We start from the raw sequence: 21,217 nt of genomic DNA, 5'->3' as shown, positions 1-21,217 counted from the left end.
GTAGGTCCCGGGGATCTGGACACACGCGGGAACTGACGCTGATTCTGGCAAGTGACAGAGCTGCTCTCGGCTCCAAAGCCCACACTCTTCATACCCACTGCCTGCATTCTTTGCTGCCTTTCCTGGTTGTGTAGGTTTTCTGGGTCATCTGGAAAGTATGGTGTTTGGATCAGATGCCTCTCGTCACTTCTAGCTCGCTGAGTCTAACTGCCGCTCAAATTCCTGCAGATAATCAGAGTTGACGGCATATATATGCCTGTTATCTTTATGATTACTAATAATTGAGCTTAGGTGGAAGGGAAGGATTGTGGAATTCCAGCTACAGAAATAGAAATTACTTATTTTTGAGAATTCATTCCTTTAAAATAGTTTGGGCGCCTCATACCTGCCAGGTTGAGCTAGGTGAGTGGAATGTGGGTATTACTCCCCAAGAGCCCAGTGGGTGCTGGTAGGGGAGATAAAGGAATAAGTGAGCACATGGTAGTGTAAGAACGGGCCATCTAGAGAAATCCAGGAGTCATGGAAACAGGAGGGGCCCTTGAACATGTGTTGGTGGTCAGAGAAGTTGTGACAGTTTACCTGGTGCTTTACTTACATTATCTCATCCTCACAGAGGCCATGGGAAGTAGGCCGAGGAGGTCTTGTGAGTGTGTTCCATTTTCATGCCAGATAACACACGGGAAGAGGTTAGGTGACTGCACTCTTCATGTGTTTCTGAGACACATAGAACCAAATTTGAATTCCAACTTTGGCTGGTACTGATTTTGTGTCTTTGGGCAAGTAAGCCAACACATTCTTTATCTGTAATGCAAGGACAGTACCTCCTCAGAAGAGTATTATGAAGTTGAAATGAGAACTGCCAAAGTGCATGAGCCATAGCATAACTGACAGTTAGTGACCCTTCTAAGGTGACACAGCTGATAGGTAGATGTACACTGAGGCTCTGGACCCCACATTCTTTTCTTGCCAATATACCATCTTTCCCTTAAACATTCTGTGCCTCATAACTATTAATGGATACTTCTATGTTTGACTAATTTTATACTTGCTATTTTCACAATAAATGATGTACATGTTTCAGAGTATTGTAATTCTCAGTATTCAGAGTGTTATAATTCTTAAAAAATCAGTATGTACTGAATTTGTTAATGGGATCATTACTAGGTATGTGCTATAATAGTATTTTATTGTGTTGTTAAATTGGGCTAACACTTTTCATTTCTTTAATTTGGAAGGTCTTGCTTAAATCATCCAGACAAAAAAATTGTTGCCTACTCTTCAATGATTTTGTTCACATGCCTTAATTCTTCAAGAATTAAAGAACTGGAAGAAAATCTCAATATTGCAATTAATGTCATAGAAGCTCACCAAAAGCATCCTGAATCAGAATGGCCGTGAGTATCTTGTTAGAAATTTGACTGCTTAAGAACATCCTGACAGATCACCTTCCTTATAGAGGTCTTAAGTAGAAATTTGAATTATAACAATTGAACAATAAATTAAAACAACGTATGTTGACAAAATGAGAAAAGTTTCTCAGCAGACTCTGGAGGCTCTGTGAAAGGTAAAGTGAGGTGGGTTTGAGTTAGGCCTTGAAGGATACGGAGAACTTTGTAAGGTGGTGGTGGAGGCACTGAGTATATGAGACAACACAGCGTGGAAATGCACAGGTGCTTTTGGAGTGTACAGAGCAGACCAGTGTGGCTGCAGTAGATGGCTCATTGAAGATTAGAGGGTGATGTGTGACTCGTCATCTGGTCTGAGGAGAAATTCAGTCATGTGATGTCATTGTGATTGATGAGTACATTGTGTATCATTTCATTACTTTTAAATATACTGAGGCCTGTTTTATGGTCAAACATTTAGTCTATCATGGGGAATGTGCCAGGTACTTGAGAAAAATGTATATTCTGTTTTGGGTGGAGTGTTCTATTAATGTCTGTTAGGTTTTGTCGGTTTACAGTGTTAAGCTTTCTGTTTCCTTGATGGTCTTCTGTCTCATTCTGTTCATTATTGAAAGTTGATTATTTTCTACTTTTAATTTTGTCAGTTTTTGCTTCACTTATTTTCAGGCTTTGTTGTTAGGTACCTACTTGTGTGTTTGTAATTGCTGTGTCTTCTGAGGAATTGACTCTTTCATCATTATAAAATTCATCAAAATTTTTGTTGTTTTCCTTTATGAGTGCTCCTCAACTGTTTTCTTTTTTTTTTCTATTTAATAATTTTTTAGTTTTCATTTACAGTTAACATACCATATTATATTAGCTTCAGGTGTACAAAACAGTGATTAGACATTTATATAACTTATGAAGTGATCACCCCAATAAATCAGGTACCGACCTGACACCATACATAGTTATTACAATATTATTGACTGTATTCCGTATGCTGTATTTTACATCCCCATGACTATTTTGTAACTACCAATTTGTGCTTTTAATCCCTTCCCCACTATACCATTCCCCGACCCCCCTCCCATCTGGCAATTATTAAAATGTTCTCTGTATCTATGAGTTTATTTCTGTCTTGTTTGTTCATTTATTTTGTTTTTTAGATTCCACATATAAGTGAAATCACTACAGTGAAGGAGCTGCTGTGTAGCTGCTGACCCTACAGAGTAGGATTCACTTTATTAGGTTGGGCTCTGCTGCCTGCCCAGTTTGCCCTTTGGGTGTGTTTGTGGAGGTGGGTGGGTGGTACTCTGGTGTAGTCTGAAGCTGGACACTGGGAGTGTTGGTTCTGGGGCCTCTTGGAAGGAGCTCTGTTGAAGTTCAAATTCAGCTGCTGCCTGTGCCCTGCCTGGGGCCACTTAGTATGAGCTACAAAGTGATCTGCAGATGGTTGCCACTTGTGCTGGGCTTGGAGGTGCCTGGGAGAGGCTAAGCTGCTAACTAAAGGTGGCTGCTGCCAGTGCCAAGCTTGGGGCTGCTTAACAAGAGGTATGGGGCATACCAAAGCCGGATGCTGCCTGTTTGGGGTTTGGGAGCCTTTGAGAGGTTTTAGGAAAGTCTGCAGCGTGACCCAAGACAGGCTGTTTGTATGGAAAAACCACTGGAAGCAACTTGGGTGGGCTTGCAAGTTGGGCGGGACGGGGTCTCATGGAATCACCACAGCAGGGTGAATGGTGTTAGCCAGGTTGATGGAGACTCAGATATGACAGTCACCTGGGTATGAAGGCTGGGTTCATATGCAGCACTGTTCAACAAAGGAACAGTGACTTCTGCCAGCACTCTGTCCCATAGAAAACTGCCCCACCAGCCCTTGCCCTGGTGCCTTTCGAGCTGCTGCCCCAGTAGTGGAGCTCAGAGCGAGGGAGTCCATCAGTGAGTGAGTCCGTGCGTGGGCCCTTTAAGAGGAGCGCCTGGGACTACAGTTGCCCTCTGTCTCACTCAGCCACAATCTCCCCTGGTTTTCACAGCCAGAAGTTATGGGGATTTCTCTTCTCAGCACTAGAACTCCAGGCTAGCAAGCATGGTGTGGGGCTTGGACCCCTTGTTCCCAGAGGGAACCGCCACAGCTGAGATACCCCTTTTGATATTTAACCACCGTGTGAGTGTGTGCATGTGATCAGCCAATTCTGAGTCTCTGCCCCTCCTCCCAGTCTTGATGGGGCTTCTTCTGTATGTCTTTAGTTGTAGGACTTCTGTTCAGCTACACTTCAGGAGATTCTCAGTGATGGTTGTTCTGTAGTTTAGTTGTAATTTTGAGGTGATTGTGAGAGTAGGAGAGCACAGCGTTTACCTACGCTGCCATCTTCTGTTTTCTTTAAAATCTGTTTTTACGTCTGTTCTCCACAGTGGTAAATGTGTTTAGGGCACAGGTTGTATCCGGGTGGGAGCCTCGAGCGTCAGTAAATCCCGCTTGCCTTTCACAAGCGAGGTATGAACTCTCCCAGTTTTGGCCTTTTTTGATGTGAATTGTATTGTTCTGTTGAAATTATATCTAATTTTTAAGTTATTTATGTTTCTGAACGTTCATTTATATTTGAGTTACCACTTGCACAAAAGAAGCTGGTAAAAAAAAGTATTATGTTGTGTTTGACTTAGAAAAATCTCCCTCAGTATTCAAATATTTTTTAGCATGATTATTGAATCGTTAGAGTCAGGTTACTGAGTTTTCTGTAGCTCAATTCTGTTTCATTTGTTAAGTGTCTTGGATTTATATTTTAACCACCTGCAATTTTTTAGGAGCATGGAATAAAGGGCAAAATATAAGATCTTCAGAATAGCTCAAGTTGAAGTTAATCAAAGGTGACTAGATGGGATTAGACAGGAAAAAGGATGGAAAGTCAGTTAACTGATGTCTTCTGTGGTCCATACACTGAAGAGTTTGATTTACGTGAGAGGAACTCTGCATTTGGTAAACAACAATGGGACCACAAAATATCCTGAGGCATCCAACAAAATTGTCACTTTTCACTGTTAAATGTGAACCCATCCCTGAAAATTAGAGGAAAAGGCCACTTTTTGCCCTCCCACCTCCCGACAGTATGAGATAGCTGACAAAGAGTACAAAACTACATGGTGTTAGAATTCATGGGTTTAGTATCTTTTCTTGGAAAGGGACAAATGTAAGGTTTCAATAACTTTGGGTCTTTTTGTTTCGGTCCACCAGAAACACAGGAAATTGTAGGCGATGGCACTACTCAATTTGCATTATTGGGATAATGTCCTTCTAAAAATGTTTGTTTCTTTTGTTTGTAGGTGTGAGAGATGTTTTCATGCTCTTAGATAACCCTAGATGAATCCAAGGGCTGAACTTTCGCACTTGAATTCATCTGAGTCTGACAGCCCAGTAAATGTGCGTTGGTAGGTTGGAGGAGAACAGGTGGGTCCGTGTGCAATCACATGGGAGGGAACTGAGTGGGCCTGCCTGTGCTGTCCTGTGATGTGTGGCGTGTTGTGTATGGGATCTTGTTTCCCTGGTGCTGCCCTCCTTTGACTGTGGTTTGTCACTCGTTACAGATGACGGCCCTGAGACTTAAGCAAGGTTAACTAGCTTGACCAACATCACAGAACTAGTGTAGAGTTGGAAGTTAAGCTAAGCTGAAGGCTTATGTTTTTTTTAACCATGTCATTTATTATGAGAATTACCAACTACGGGGAGGTACAGACTCTTTCAGTTTTGCCCTCTTTTAGAATAAAGTTTTATCACTCTGTTGAACTTCTACACAGTTCCACTACAAAAACAAATTTGTAAGTGTGAGTAGAGTATTATTTTTTGTTCATATTTGGGTTATCTAGTTGATTTATTTTGCATGGCCAAGTTTCACCCCCAGACTGATGTCCCCTCTGCTCTAGGGATGTTTCTTGCCTTATGCCTATAAAGTGTACTATTTCTTTAACTAGAAAGATACTGGGAAGATAAATATACATAATTGTCCTTCCTGTTGCGGATTGAATCTGTTGCCCCTCTTCTGTTCTCTCAGAGTGTCCCGTGCACTCAGATTTCATTGCGTTTAACACTTGTCCAATCGACGAGCTCCCTGATGGCAAGCTTTAGTGCTGTTTGTTATTGGACCCTTGACAAGATAATGTCTGGCATGCTGTAGGCATTATGTTAGTTGTGATTCTTCTGAATCTAAGTGACAGAAGCCCAGCTCAGATAGCAAATGCACAAAAGGGAATTTCTTGGTTCACCTGACAAAAAGTCCTCGAGTATTGGGTATTTAGGCACTTGGGTCCAGGGGCTGAAAGACCTCATCAGTACTCTCTTCTGTCATCTATGCCCCATTTTTCTTCCCTGCTGCTTTCATCCTCAGGCACCTTCTCTGCCTCCTTTGCTGGCTCCTACTCTCTACATTAGCCCAGAGTTGGCGTGGCTGCAGCCAGTCTTCAGACCACTCTCTGTCGTTGCTCATTCCCCGGGTGACCTTACCTAGTTTCACAGCTTGAAATTCCTTTCTAAGGTGATGATTTCCAAGGGTATGTCTCTGGCCTTGACCTCTTGCTGAGCCCCAGACTTACGTATTCATCCTGTATGCCTCTAGTTGGCATCTCAGACTTAGGAAGGCTCCGACCAGACTGGGTTTCCCCACCCCTAAGCCCGCCGCTGCCCCACCAGGCTGCTGTTTCAGTGAGTGGTGTCACCATTCACCCACTGGCGAGGCCCGGCCCCTACTTAGGCTCTGAACCTGAGCGTTCAGGTTTTTCCTTTTTGTAAAATAAATACGTGTTTCTCTGATGCCCCTTCTACTCCTGTTTCTGCTTTTGATAGAATGTATTTCTGACCCTCCCCCAAGAAAGTTTGTTCTACTTTCCATAAAGTTGGAGCATTACTTGTGTATGACAGTCTCTTAAATGTCCTTTGACATTTTAGGTTCTAGATTAGTAGGACCCTACCTCCCTCATACAATATTAGCACAAAATTTCTGACTTAACAGAAATAGTAGTTCTGTAAAAGAATTAAATCATAATTTGAACTGTGTAACTTAGACAAGATTGAGCATGATTGGGGCTCTGTTATGGATGTCTTCGTCTGTGGTTACCGTGGAGTAGATATTTGTTAGAAAATATATGAAATGAATTCTGACTGAAATTTGCCTGTAACTTTATGCAGCACTCTGGAATGGAGAGTATATTTCTTTTATTTAGAGAAACAGTTGCAACATCTAACACATGCAAACTTCTACGTCATTGACAACCACTTAAATGACCGTTTTCGAGTTGAAAGATGAGCCACCCATCATCATCGCTTCACGTGTGCTCTATTGTTTGCCGTCGGTGTTACACGTTAAGTGTTAGGCCAGAAAGTGCTGGAGCAAAGAATGCCAGGTGTCCACACAGAACACGTTTTTCTGACTATATTTGTAAGTCGAATGTGAGTGATAGGTGTTCTTACCCTCTAAATACATAGTTCTAAAGTTAAAGTCTAAATGCCACTATCTTTACTCACTAGTAGATGTTTACTATTTCGTGAATGAAAGAATGAATGTTACCACTGATCACTTTGAACGGAAGGCAACATGAAGAACTAGACCCTGACTTAGGTTTTAAGTTCACCTGAAACTTCTTTCCAGGCAGGCTGCTTGAGCAAGTCCTAGCTCTACGTAGGGGAACATTCTGGAAGGGACCACAGAAGCCAGGAAGCTGAGTGCTTGTTCTGACTGGGTGCCTGAGGGACCGTCACCAAGACACTAAGCTTCTGTGGGCCTCCCTTTCCTTGTTTCTAAAGTGAAGGCGTTGGTTTAGATTCGAAGTTTCCAGCCTTTGGCACTTCACGTTCTGTATGTTTGTTTAAGGGTATGTGGACGGCGTTGCAGACTCCCCCAGTGTTTGGTGTGGCCCAAGGATGGCTGCTCCCTGTCTGCCTGAGCCTCGAATGGGGCACGCATCCGCCCTCTTGTACGGAACGTCGTGGGAAGATGTCGTTCTAGTCCTTTGCTCGGATGAGTTGGTCTTTGTAGTTAGAGTCGATTAAAGCAGATAAGCCATGTTCAGTTCTGGTGCCTTTTGCAGCCTGTGGTTTTGCATTTGGCGGGTAACAACGAGTGCACGCCTGACGTCGTCGCCCTCACTACTTACCTGAACAACTCAGGAGTGCACACGAGTACGTAGGAGATTCCCTGGAAAATGCACAGCCCGTCTGCGTCTGCACGCACTTGAGAGGTGTCCTGTGTCGTCCCACCAGGCGGACAGCTGCCGGTCTGCACCTCCCTGGCGTGGGTCCTGGCCTGCGCTGGGGATCAGTGCCCAGGCGGCCTTGCTTTGTGTTGCTTCGGGTCTGCCATGAGGACGTCCTGACCTCGCTGTCTGCCATGTCACACGACAGTGGCTTTGGTTTCTGTCAGGGAACAGCTGCCCTCTTCATGAGAATGGGATGTACCTTTGTCTTGAAGAACCTGTGGTTTAGAAATTGCTCCTCCTCTGTGCAGGCTTTTAGGAAACTCAGAAGACTTACAGTTGCTCATTTCATACGTAAATTAATTAGTTAATTCAGTAATTATTGATTGAGTTTTTGAAGTGTGCCAGGTATTGTTTATGACACTGGAGATTCAAAATTAATAAGATACTGTTTTTGTAAGGCAGATAACGAACAAAAAATCCCAAAATAAATGTCTGAAAAATGCCAGATAAATGCTTCGAAAAAAATACACAGCATGTTTTGTGTAAGCTTTCCTTTAAAATGGTCCTTTGCTCATAATAAACACAATATATAGTATTAGCTATTTTATTAGTTGTAATTTAAATATGATCGGTGGGGGGGATAGACAGTGAAAAAACCGAGAGAACACCAGGCCTTGATGCAATACTCTGCTGAGCTGATGTGACTGAGTAACGGGGTGCTACGTTAAATTTGGAGGTCATGGAATTGTCTGAGTTGGTGACTTGTGAGCCGAGAACTAGACCGCCAACCATTTGCGGAGCTGTGGGGAAAGGTGGGGACAGGCTGGGAAGAACAGTCCAAGCAGCGACTACACCAAGTGCAAAGACCCCACGGCAGAGGCTTCTGTGGCAGGACTCGGGGGCCCAGGATGGTTATGGGATAACGAGTGATGGAGAAAATCGTAGGACACGCACGCAGTCCGGGAGGTAATGGAGACCATTATGGAGGCCTTTGCAATCAGGAAAAGGCAGTTGAGTTTACTGTCTGTACCGTGGGAGGTGAGGGGGGCGTTTCAAGCAGATGTGCAACAACCTGGGTTATGTTTCGAAAGATCCCTCTGGCTGCTGGACACAGGTTGAACTGTTGGGGGAGAGGGAAGAACGGAGGCTGCCCCTTTTAGGGGGCATTGCAGTCCAGGTGAGAGGTGATGGTGGCTGCGGGACGGTGGCAGCAGTGGGGTTGAAGAGACACGAGTAGATTGAATGTGCTGAGTGGGGAGCATCGACGAGACTGTGATGGATTAGGTTTGTGGGGGGCGGTGCGCAAAAGGAAGACCAGGATAGGAGCTGGGTGTTTGGCTTGTTCGACTGAGTGAGGTGGGCGGACCAGTTTGGGGTGGGGCTAGGGACGATCAAGAGTTCTCCTTTGTCCGTGTTAGATTTAAGGTGCCCACTCTGCATCTAAGCGGTGATGTCTTACGTACGGTGCAGCCATCATGGAAGTTCCAGGAGAGGAAGCCCAGGGTGCCATGGGAGCCGTGGCAGGGAGTTCAGCTGGCCTGGGGGTGAGGGAGGCCTTGCAGAGGGCGTGAGACTTAAAGTGAAAGGTGAAGGGCGGCTTGGGTCGGGGAGAGGGGATGGTAGTAGGATTGCGGAGAGAGAGAGAGAAAAGAAATAGTCGGCAGTGTTCAGTCAGTGATGTGGTTTGTGTGCAGGTAACTCTTGCAAGGGAGAAGTAGAGACGTAGAGACTGCATTTCAGCGATTAGATTTTGATTTTACATAAGCTGAATTTTGTGCCACTGAGTTGCATGATAGAGAGGTGAGGTTAGTTCATCTTTTCTTTCTATTTCTCTTTATCTGTTTGAGAAGAGATGTAGAGATTTATTATTAAGTTATTCTGGAGAAATGACTGAACTTTGCCTGCCCAGAAATAGCTGCTAAGATGGAACTTAGCTGAGTCTTCAGCATAGAAATCTGAGTTGCCAGGGTCACCTGAATAATTTCCCACCAAGGTATGGCAGTGCTTTCATCCTTTGGCAGAATATCTGTTAAATGGAAATACATTTGAGAGAACTGCCTGGGTATATTACTTACATGACATGTTTAACTTTTGGGGAGATAATACATTCATATCATTCCAATATGAAAATGCATCGTTTCCCTCCCAGCCATCCCCCTAGTTGCTCCAAGCCCATTCCCTAAACAGGTCGGCAGTTCTCTCTTCTCACCACACGTCCGGGCTTCTCGCTTTATTTATTATACTGAGTAGTACATTTCTGAGATCTTTCCGGGTCAGTGCATAAAGAACCTCCTCATTCATGCCTCTTCCATCGTATGAATATGGCAGGATTTATTTCATCGGTCCCTTATTGGTGAACATTTAGGCTGTGTCCAATTTTTCATAACTATAAAATGCTGCAGTAAATAGTTCTGTTCATACAAATGCCATCTTGCATGTGGGCAAGTGTGATTGTCGGATCAATTCCCGAGTGCAGTCACCAGGTCCAGGGGAGTGTGCTTTAATTTGACAGACTCTTCCGTGTTGTCCTTCATGGATGTCATACCATCTACATGCCTCTTAGCATGTTTTGACAGCACCTGCTTTCCTGTATCGTTGCTAACAGGGCGTGCTGTCAAAGTTTGGGGTTTGCTAGTCCTGCCAAGGTTTAAAATGGTATCCTTGTATAGTTTTATTTTCTGTTTTTCTTGTAATGATGTTGAGCATTTTTCTATATGTTGAGGAACCTTTTTCCTTTTATGTGCATTCCCATTTTCTTTACCCATTTTCCTATCAGGATGTCAGTCTTTTCCTTATCTATATGTAGGAATATTTTCCAAATTAGGGACATTAGCCCCTTGTTTGAAATAAAATGTAAGTGCTTTTTCTTTTTTAATTTGTGTTTTGACTTTGCTTGTGGCACTTTTTTCATGTAAAAACGTTTGATGTTTTTAGTAGATGAGTTTGTCAATCTTCATTCAATGTCTTACTGATGTTTGGTAGTAACTGTAAGGCCTTTGCTCTCCTTAGGTTTCCTTCTAGTATTGTGTCGTTTCAGTTTTGCTGTTTAAGTGTTTGATCCGCTTGGCATTTTATCTTGGTGTAAAGGTCAAAGTTTGAATCCACTATGATTGTTGCTCCAGGTGACGTTGGTTGGTAGTCACAGCGACAGAGCCCTGCAGCGGCTGTGACCTGCCGGGCCTTCCTCCACCCCAACCCCATTTCCTCCGCCCTCACCGCCCCTGTGCATGGAAGACCTTCCCAGTCGGGTTCCACATCTTCAACACACATTCCAGCTGCATAACTAACTCCTTCCTGCACTAAGTGGGTCTCACTGCCAGTTAGGCCTTAAGGGTTGTATAAACATATTGGTCCAATCACATTTGTCACCCATTTATTAGGATGTTTTGTTTTATTCCCACAACCTGACTGACCTGGGTTTCTTGTCTGTTGTCTGAAAACTGTTGTTTGATACATTTTGTCTATTTTTGTAGTTAAGGTAGGAGGGTAAATTGTTATACATCATGGCTGGAATTGGAAGTGATAGTTGGAGATTTTACCACTCACTTTTCAGCCATTGATAGAACAAGTACGCAGACCTCAGTCTAGAGTAGATGAGCTCGGTAGTACTGAGGCATATACCCACCTTCACCTGAGTGAAGTGTATAGAATATTATCTCAACACATGCAAAATCACTTTCTCTTCAACTGCATGTGTTATATTCACCAATATAGAACATAGCCGGGGCTATTAAAAACGTCTCTGTCAAGATATAAAAGATTGAAATCAGACAGAATATGTTCTCTGACCACAGTGAGCTTACATAGAAAATGTTAACAAGATGCAAACAAGAAAAGTTCCAAACGTTTGGAAATTAACACATCTAAATGATGGATTTGTCAAAGAAGAAATCACAAGTCAAAAATACGTTGAACTGAAGGATAATGAAAGTACAAAATTTGTGGGATAAAGCTAAAGAAGTGCTTAGAAGGAAATTTACAGCTTTAAGTGTGTTTCTAGCAGATAAGAAGGTCTGAAATCAGTGACTTAAGGTTCTACTTTATGAAGCTAGAAAGAGAAGAGCACGGTAAATCCTGAGTAAGTAGAAAGAAGAAAATAATAAAAGATAAGGACAGAAATCAATGAAATAGAGAACAGAAAACAATAGAAAAAATCAACAAAGGCAAAGTTAGTTCTTTAAAAAGATCAACAAAATTGATGGAGAAAAACGGAAGCAACACAAATGACCAATATCATGAAAGAAAGTGTGATTGTCAAATCAGTCTTCCGTAAACTCCAACCTTGGGGGAGGCAGCTATCTTAGCTGAGACGATGCTGAAGAGACCAGCCGCTGACGGCCATCTGCCAGCAGCATTCAGGGACAGAGCTTCCAGTCCCGAATCCCTCCTTAAAACCCTAGTGCTATTTTATTGCTTATAGTTCCTTAAACACACTGCTAATTCTTTCCCTCATGCTGTTTTTCCAAGCCGTGTGTTTTGTTTTGTCATGTCTAATTCAGTGTTCTTTCTCCCTCCCCCCTTCCTGCCTCCTTGAGCTTCTCACCCATCCTTTGTCTCCCTCCCCCCACAGCCTTCTGGTTAGATAAACCATGGTTTTCATCATCCGTAATGTGTGTCTGTATGTTGCACTTAAGACAGTTTTCTATAAATATCTATGTACGGGTCTTCTCCACTGTGAGAGTTTGCAAATATGGCCCGTGACCCAGTCCCAAGCACAGTACTTGGAACATTGTGTTTTTGAATGAATGTTTCTGTGGGAAAGTGTTTTAAGTTCCAAATAGCTGAATTACATGAATTAACTAGGATCACAGTTTTGTGTACCTGGCTTGAAATGCACGAATTTCTATTGTTGCAGTTTGATAAGTTACCAAAATTGATAGGAAAATTGTTTGAGAATTTTGAATATTATCCGTTTATTGTTAGAAATATTTTGCATCAAAGTGTTGGCCAGTTATTTTAAAGGTTGTGGAACAAATAGAGTACAAATTTAGATTTTGTTTTTATATGAAGTGCTTCATTTGGTTGTCATACTGAAAGCCATACTTTTATTTTATTACTTTATTGGTTAAGAAATGATTAAGTAAACTGTGATTGTAACTATATTTAATACTTCACAGTCACTCTTATTACTATAATCTTGATTATAAACAGTGTATTCTTTACTTCTTAAGTCTTCAGATGCCCCCTGGTAAATAGGATTGAGAATTAATTAATAATACTATTCAATCTTTTTAGTTGTCACAGTGGCACTTTGAAGAAATATGCTTATAATCTTTGCCTGGGGGTTTCCATAAGTTGATCTCTGAGTTTAGATGACTGCATCGCTTGGCAGTGAGGATGTGTTCTTGGTAACTTGAGAGCTCGTAAGGAGGAGATAATCAAGCCGGTATTCATGACTGTGCTGTTGGCATGTGTTTAAATAAAAAGTATGATATGTCTGTTTCTCTGGTTAATGTTAGCGCTGAGCTTCTGACTAAAACAGTTTAATGTCTTCTGTTTACACTTGAACTTGTAGCTAAATTTCATTTTACTGTTTAAACTATGGTGAAGTATTTTCCTTTCTCAGCTTAGATGAAAAGCTGTAGTAGGTCTTTTGCTTCAGTTGAATAAATTTGAATCATTTCAGTAAATTTTTCATAACATAAAATTGGAGAGCAATATTTTGAGGGTTTCAATTTTCCTTCAGCTGCTAGTAGAAAAATAGTATGCAAACCTGTTAAAAACATTTGTAATCAAAAAATTCAGTAAAAGAGTGCTGTTCTGTGTAAGATACGCCTATAAAGTAGGTAAAGCCATGTCTGTTTTACTATGTTTCTAGTAACCAAACTTTCTCCTCCTTTTTCTTAGGTTCTTGATTATTACAGACCATTTTCTGAAAAGCCCGGAACTGGTACAAGCCATGTATGCCAAAATGAGCAATCAAGAAAGGTAACCCCCAAAACCAGTGTGGTTTTGAGTATTTAGCATTCCATATAGAGTATCCTGGACACATGACTGAAAAACGGTGTGGTTTCGTAGTTGGCACAAAATCTCTAAATACATGTTTCTGTGTCAGTAATGGTTTTAAATTGGTTGGTTAACATTACAGCTTAGCCAGCCACAGCAGACGGTGATTAACGGAGGGTTGCAGAATCCAGGTTGGCGCCATTATCCAGTAAAGGCACAGTAAAATCGTCAAGAACAAAATGTTATGCTTGCACCGTGATTTTATAATAGTCATGCATGCAACTGTCGGTTGCAGCTGCGTATTTGAACTGTGCTCATCTGTTCACATCGCTGGTACAATGATTAGGGCTGTTCTCTACCAGGTTGGTAGTTTCCAGAGGTAGTTCAGTCTGAAGGAAAGTCAGTAGCGTCTGTGCCGTCTCCGCTGCTGTAGCAGGAGCAGCAGTGAATGCCCTGGAGTGAGACCTGGGCTCCCTGCCTCGTTGTGATAGAAACGCTTCATGTGACCTACCAGGTCCCTTTCCCGTGTTTGGATTCAGTTCTTGACCGGTAAGATTAGAGGACTGACTCAAATGGCTCCCAGTACTCTTTCCCTTCCCAGTAGTGTGTGTTCTTCTGCACTCGATTGGAAATGTCATCTTAGGAAAATAAAACCCTCAGAAATCCGATGATCAGAAACTGACCTAATGATCGAGAACTTCAAGAAATGTTCATGTTTTCATCGTAGTCACAGTTTTTATAGTTGCAGCGGTTTGGAAATTCCTGCTCTCTGGGTCCCAACAGTGAAGCCTGTGCGCCCCTTTGTAGTCCTGTTAAGGAGCGGTTTTTCTTGTTTAATGTCTTTCACAAAAAGGAAAGGTTCGTGCTTTTCAGGTCTGTTTAAATCCTACATTTATAAGGCCAGTGCCCCGGCCACCACCACATGTGGATACTTTTATTGCAGAAAAAGAATTATCTGTAGTTTTTGACCTAAAATAAGCAACATGATGAGCAGAGCTATAAATGAGTAAATTGTTTTGCAATAAAGAACGCCTGGATACAGGAGGAATATGTAGTTTAATGATATTTTAATATTCTAGTTAATATTTTCCCTATTCCTATCGAGTGATGTATTTTTAAACTGATCCGTTTCCTAACCAAATGAGGATGACAGACTAAACATTTTCCATTTTTAGTTATAAAATGGTTGCAACCTCTGCTTCCTGACTTCATGCAAATTTCTGCTCGTGTTACCTCCTGCTGCTTCTTTATTTTTCTTCCAAAGGAGAAGTGCTGTCATTTCCCCACATAGTTTTTTGTACATCATATCGTGTCCCATATCTGCTTGCTGTTACATGACGCCTCCCTGGGATTGTTAGCTGTGTGAGGGCAAGGATTTGATCTTCTGTGGTGTCTACGTTTCTCAGGCCATGCTTGGCACACAGGTGCAAAAAAAAAAAAAAAAAAAAAAAAAGTTTTTTGAATGAAAGAAGGAGTAAATGAATGAATGTTCTTACCCATGAAACGATTTGTTTAGTATATCGATTAATGTAATACCATCTGGATTAGAAGCTTCAGAGGGAGCCTCAACCCTGTGCCTTTGCTTTTCAGGCCACACTGGTCAGCAAGCCTTCCCAGGCCGCCGTGTCAGTCACCTGTGAAGTCACACTCTTGTCACAGCTCCCGTTTACCCTTATGCCATCTTGGACTAGACTTGGGCTAAAGAGCCTTTTTACAAATTGTGATAAAATATACACAATATAAAATTACCGTCGTAACCATTTCTAAGTGTATAGTTTAGTAGTGTTGAGTATATTCCACATGACTGAGGAACCGATTTCCAGAACTTTTTCATCTTGCAAAACTGAAACTGGACCCCCCTCGCCCAGCCCCTGGCAGCTGCCACTCTACTTTCTGTCTCAGAATTTGACTGTATCCCACGTAAGTGGAATCACACAGTGATTCCTTTTGTGTGTGGCTTAGTTCACGTAGCATGATGTCCTCCGGGTTCATCCATGTGTAGCTGTGTCAGGATTTCCTCCCTTTTAAGGCGGCCATTGTGTGTATATATCACATTTCACTTATCCAGTCGTCCATCAATGGACAGTTGGGCTACTTCCACCTTTCAGCTCTTGCGAAGAATGCTGCTATGAATGTGGAGGGGTCTGATTACTTTGTTTTTCTTCTGTCGTCCTCTGCTACCTGCTGTACTGCCAGTGTGGACCTGTGGGTCGTGCCGTGCCATGTTAGTAGCAAATGTCATCTCTTACAGGATGCAGTTAAATAGTTCCCTGCTGTGGCATATGAGGCTCTTCACAGTGCTGTTTCCGACTCCTCCCCGCACACAACTTCTCACCATTCCCCGAGCCTGTTCTCCGGGGCCTTCCCCTGTAGTTTCCTGCTTTTGCCTTTGTTTGTTTTTTCTCTCTGTGAGTGTCCTGACCACGCCTCTCCTGGTGAGTATGCACTCACGCTGTATAAGCCCTCATCAGGTATTACCTGCTTTCTTTTGGCTTTCCTGACTTTCCCAGGCAAAATTCTCTGCATGTCATCTGCTGGTTTATCCTCATTATGTGCTTTTCTGCTAGAATGTGTATTCTGCAAGGACAAAAACTGACTCTTGTGAATTCTCTGTCCTGATTACCCACCAGAATCAGTAGTGGACCCGGGGCTGCTCAGCTAACGTCAGACACTCACCAAAACCTGCCTTTAGGATGATGTCTGTGGACAGTTTAGACGGTGGGTGGCTCTCGGCGGGATTCTGGTGACGCTCGCTGTGGGGACTGTGGTCTTTGCTCAGTGGCAGTGCTTGGACACACTTAGCTCTGCTTCCTTGTTTCATTTGTGTTCTAGGGGGAAAGGTGTCAGTAGTGACATAGAAATCTCTGGGCTTCTGACACCCTGGGAACGTGCCTAAAGAGCTGCCAGGGCAGAGGGCGACAGCAGGGCAGGAAACCGAGTAAAGCCCCTCGGACGCATCACTGTGCCTGAGTCTCAGCTGCGCTGCTGCCCTTTCTCCAGGCGTCTGTCCTGTGTTTGGTGACAGCCACCGTTTTGTAGTTGCTCCATTAGAGCAGCGTCTCCAGTGTGGGGTATGCAAGACAAGCCTGCCGAATATGGCAAGAAAATACTGGAACATCTACTTATATTGACTTGTTATCTAAAAAATAAAGCAATGGAGCTTTATTAATGTTTAAAATCTAACTTGACAATTGTAGGTTATCTGTAATTTACATATATTGGAGGTGTGTGATGAAAATCTTTTTATTTACCAGAAAAGCTTGGAGAGGATGTGAGGGTGATATGGCTGCGACACCTGTCACCCCACTGATCGCCAGGGTTCATTCAGCTGATTTGGCTGGCGAGGCAGGTGTCCCCTTCCTCCCTCACCGCTCCACGTGCGTCCCTCCCTAAGGTGTGTGCACAGTCGAAGAGGACGACCTTCCCTGTTAGAGGAGAGGACTCTTTTGGTCAAGGGTATATGAGTAGCTGTGCTCCCGGCTACAACCTCCAAACAAGCTCTCAAGGTCCATTTGTAGGAGAACATAGGGAAGTTAAGCTTCCAAGACTCCAGACACATTCAAATGAGGTGCTACATGTGGCAGTCTGCCTTTCTTAAAAAAAGAGAAAAACTTAGAGAATACTAAACGGAAGTGTGCCGTTGCTAGATTATTTGTTCCTGTGGCGCTTCATTCTTTATTTTTAATTGAACTTATATTCAGCAGGTTTCTGTGGTGTGGCAAATGCTAAGAACACCAAAGTTGCCCAACACATTAGTATTCAAGGAAGGGATACTGAGTTTTAGCAGCATCATTTTGTCATGTGGGTGCGTGACAGAGCTGTTGTCATTCTGGAGTAACTCTGTCAAAAACAATTTTACAGTGCCCGATACTTGGCGGGGGGTGGGGGGAGGTGGGCAGCAGAGATACCCCCAAGGCCAGCAGAAGGTCAGACTCCAAGGAAGCCTGCAAGGCTGTTTCCAGGGCAGAAGGTAGGAGAATGGGCTGCTGTCCTTGGGCACCAAATAGTAAGCTAGTCCTTCCAGGCACAATGAGATGCTAAGGTGCTATTCTAGGAGAGGACCTTGCTCTTTTCAAAATGCTTATTTTCTATGAGAGTATGTGTGAGTCAGAAATGGAGCATTTAATCGACCACATCCCAGTGTAGGCAGCCTGGCTCTGGCGTCTGACCTGATGCCACCTAGAGCTGAAGGCCGTTAAGATGAGAGAACATTCGTGTTATATGTAAAAAGCGTAAAACAGCCAACAGCACACTGTATGAGAACATACACATTGAATACCTTTAAGAAAAGAGAAGCTTTCTCTGGTGGTTTATTTCTCCCGAATATCGGTGTGTTTCTTTCCTGTTGATGGCATGTCAGGCATGGTGTTTGTCATGAGCCGTCAACAGATGTTCAGTGAATGACGATCGAAGCCCTCAGTTTCATTGGGAGAGAGAGTTTATTGGAGGCGGGTCTTCGTGGTTCATATTTCATGTGGTTCTATGGCCTCAGTAAGATTTCCAGCTGCAGCAAACTTCATTTTCAAGAAACATCAACCCAGAATATTCTGGCTCGAGATTTGTGCTTTTGTTTCTGTGCCCTCTCAACTGCACATGTAAACACGTGGAAGCAATTTAATTATACCGGCAAATTGTGTGACCTACTTGACCACTTGGGATGAAAGGAAATGGGCCTGAGTGTAGGGAGACATACATGGTGCTTTACACAAGCGAGAAGGCTCCGAGCACTTTCTACCCCTCTGCGGTTTTACTTACAGCAGAGTTTCTTTGGTTTGCTTCATTCCAGTGAGGAGTGTTGACGCCCTGCTCTGAGCAGGGCGCTCTCCTTTGTTCTTCAAGGAGAGGCCACAATTGGGTGACACTGCCCACCCTTAAGGGTCCTGTAGCCTTTCTGGAAGCTTCGCGACAGCCCTGGTGGGGAGTGGTAAAACCAGGGTATTGATAACTAACATAAGACGTGTGTGGTAGATGTCACCGGAGAGGACAGACACAGTGCTTTAGGGACATGGCGGGGAAGACAGAGGCTTCAGGAGTAAGTAAAGACTATGGGAGAGGTAGCATTCGAGGGGGGAAGGGGAGTTGGGGGGGTCGCCAGGCACGTGTGAGGAAAGAGCGACATTTTCTAGGCGAAGGAACGCGACAGGCAGGCACAGGAGAAGGACTCGGGGTGAGTTTGCTGTCTGTTTTTTTTATGAAGCATGAATCGTCATTTTGAGGACGCAGTACCTAACTATTTAATCAGAAGTGAATTAGAAATAGAGTGTTAAGGACAGCCAGTGATTGGGAGATAATATGATAGACCCTTGACTCCGAGTTGTGGGGCTGTGTCTGGTGAGCCTGACACAGCCTGAATGATGATTTCTGGGTTAAAGGAAGCCAGACTTTCCCACTGATGTGTGATAATTTCAGGCAGCTAATCTCTGACCTCTTTGACTGGGTTTTCTTGCTGTTGCACCCTCCTCCCCAGACTGAATACATCCGTGAGTGACAAGCACTTGTTAGGCCACTTGTATTTTATGTTTTCAAGGCAGTATGGAGTGTGGTTCCCCAGCTGGAAGAAGTAAGACGTTCCGATTGTGGGCCATTTTCCCTGACTAGCAGGACATTTGAAAAATGCACACATGCTTTCTGGCCTAGAAATAGGGGCAGCAAGTACCATACAAGCAAATGCAGCCACGAGGAAATGATTTTGAAAACAGTTGTGTGTGTCTGAGTGATTCCTTTGTTGTAAGGAGGGTGGATTTTGATGGCGGCGAGAGGTAGAGGGAGATGGATCGCCAGGTGGGGACCGTGATTGGGAGGGCCCCACGTACCCCACTAAAGAGTTTGGGACCCACTCGCTCCTTCATAGCAGGAGCCATTAAAAGTTTTTATTGGCAGATGACTTAATATAAGTAGCGTCATTTAATGCAGTATAATTTATTCTCCGGTGACAGTCAAGCTTGGTTTATATTTTGGATTTTAAAGGTTCATTTCTGACTTTCCCCCTTTTCCTTCACAGTCACTCACTGCCTGTGTCCTTAGGTGTCCTGTCTGAGAATGGCAGGATCGAGTATAGCGCGCACAAGCTGAGCCGGGAGAAATCCCCGGAGGGAAGGGACTGCCTCGCGCATGTGTAAAGGCCAGGTCTGCCTTTTCTGTCCTTGAGCGCCAGCTTCCAGGTCGCCCGCAGTTTGTACCCTTGGGCCCCACGGCCTGTCCGCTGGACAACCTGGATGACCTGCCTGGTGTTCAGGCCTTTCCCTGGGACGAGCCATCCGTCTTGTTCCTCGTTCCTCCAGACCGCGCTCTGTGCACACCTGTGCCTTCCTCTGATAAAATTACTTATCGGGTTATATGGGAATAAAGGAAAACAATATCCTACTCCTGAACTACTTGTTCTTTTGTGCTCAGTTGAGGGGATTATTTGTTTGTTTTATTTTGGATTAATAGTTGCTGTGAGGAATCTGAGGTCTTAGGAGTTTCGAACATCATTAAGGTCTGTGGGTGGTTTTTCCAGATTGGTGATCTTTCCCATTAAAATGTAAGAAGAGTTCAGTATCTTAGTTTTTTTTCTTGTAGTAAAAATTCCTATTTTTCCTTCAGTAAGATGTGCTCCATACCTAATGTAAATGTGTTTTCCCTCGTTTGCGAAGCATTTCAGATACTCATACCCTTTCTGGTATAGAAATACATCAGATTTATACATATAATACATAAGATTTATACATGTAATTCCAGATCAAAATATGATTTTGAGAAACTTCCTACTTGATTTGTGCCAGATAGATGGCCCGGTGTGTGATTCGTTTTTCCTCGGAGAAGGAAAGAAGCTGTTGAATAGAAACATTTAGTTGATAATTTAAATATTGATGTAAAAAGTAGCATAGATTTGAACTTCAGATTTGTGTCTTTGTAAGCTAAAATGATGAACCAAACAGAAAAGCCAACCTTTGTAAGAAAGACAGTACGATGGGTGGTGAGGCTCCTGGCCCTGGAGTCAGAGCTGGCGTCCTGTGTTTGAATCCTGTCGTGGCAGCTTGGGATGTGTGACACTGGGCAAGTAAACGACCCTCACTGAGCCTCATTGACCCTCTGTAGTGTGAGGCTAATGATAATACCTGCCTCCTGGCGTTTTGTGTAGATCAAATGAGAACATGCGTGTAAAACGCTTGGCTTAATAGTAGGTAGTGAATAAATGTTAGCGAACTGCACTTTGCTATGGTTATTGTTGGAGATGGATTATAAAACTTAAACCAACAGCATTTCTGAAATGTTGAATTATTTTAGTGCTCAAAGCAATGGATATAAAAGGTGCTTGTTCCTGTAGTCATGTCACATCAGAGAAATCAGTATTATAAAAAAATAGGTAATTGATGATTAATTTCATTCACAAAAATATGTTTTCCCTAGTTAGACATTATAAGCAAAGTAAGAAAGTTAAAAATAAAAGTATTCTCTTAAAATGGTCTCTGTAAATGTTTTTAGCATTGTATAGTTTCAGTATTGCATATTCATGTAAAATCTGTTACGTTTGCAGGGTTACGCTGTTAGACATTATGATAGCTAAGGTCATGGCTGAGGAGCCCCTGGCCAGGGACGAAGTCCCGCTGTTTCTGAGCCACGCCCAGTTGTTTGCAAGCACTTTCGTGGACCAGTGCAAAACTGTGTTGAAACTGACCTCCGAGCAGCATGCGGATGATGAGGTAAGAGGGCGGGTTCATATC

The 21,217-nt window shown here is 43.2% G+C and overlaps 1 protein-coding gene across 2 annotated transcripts in view; it reads left to right on the top strand.

The window, feature by feature from the left end:
* ATXN10 (ataxin 10) overlaps positions 1-21,217 on the top strand; it is a 148,923-nt gene that overhangs the window by 32,725 nt on the left and 94,981 nt on the right. For both annotated transcript variants that reach the window (XM_088795878.1, XM_019739234.3), the window contains exons 5-7: positions 1,236-1,394; positions 13,413-13,493; positions 21,031-21,196. In XM_088795878.1, the coding sequence (XP_088652004.1) occupies positions 1,236-1,394; positions 13,413-13,493; positions 21,031-21,196 (406 nt within the window). The remainder of the gene's footprint in view (positions 1-1,235; positions 1,395-13,412; positions 13,494-21,030; positions 21,197-21,217) is intronic.

Source organism: Rhinolophus sinicus, chromosome 1 (assembly GCF_057876585.1).
Source record: "Rhinolophus sinicus isolate RSI-liver-muscle chromosome 1, RSI-T2T, whole genome shotgun sequence".
Lineage (NCBI taxonomy): Eukaryota > Metazoa > Chordata > Mammalia > Chiroptera > Rhinolophidae > Rhinolophus > Rhinolophus sinicus.
Note: the sequence above shows the minus strand (reverse complement) of the source record. Positions and strands in the feature narration are given on the sequence as shown.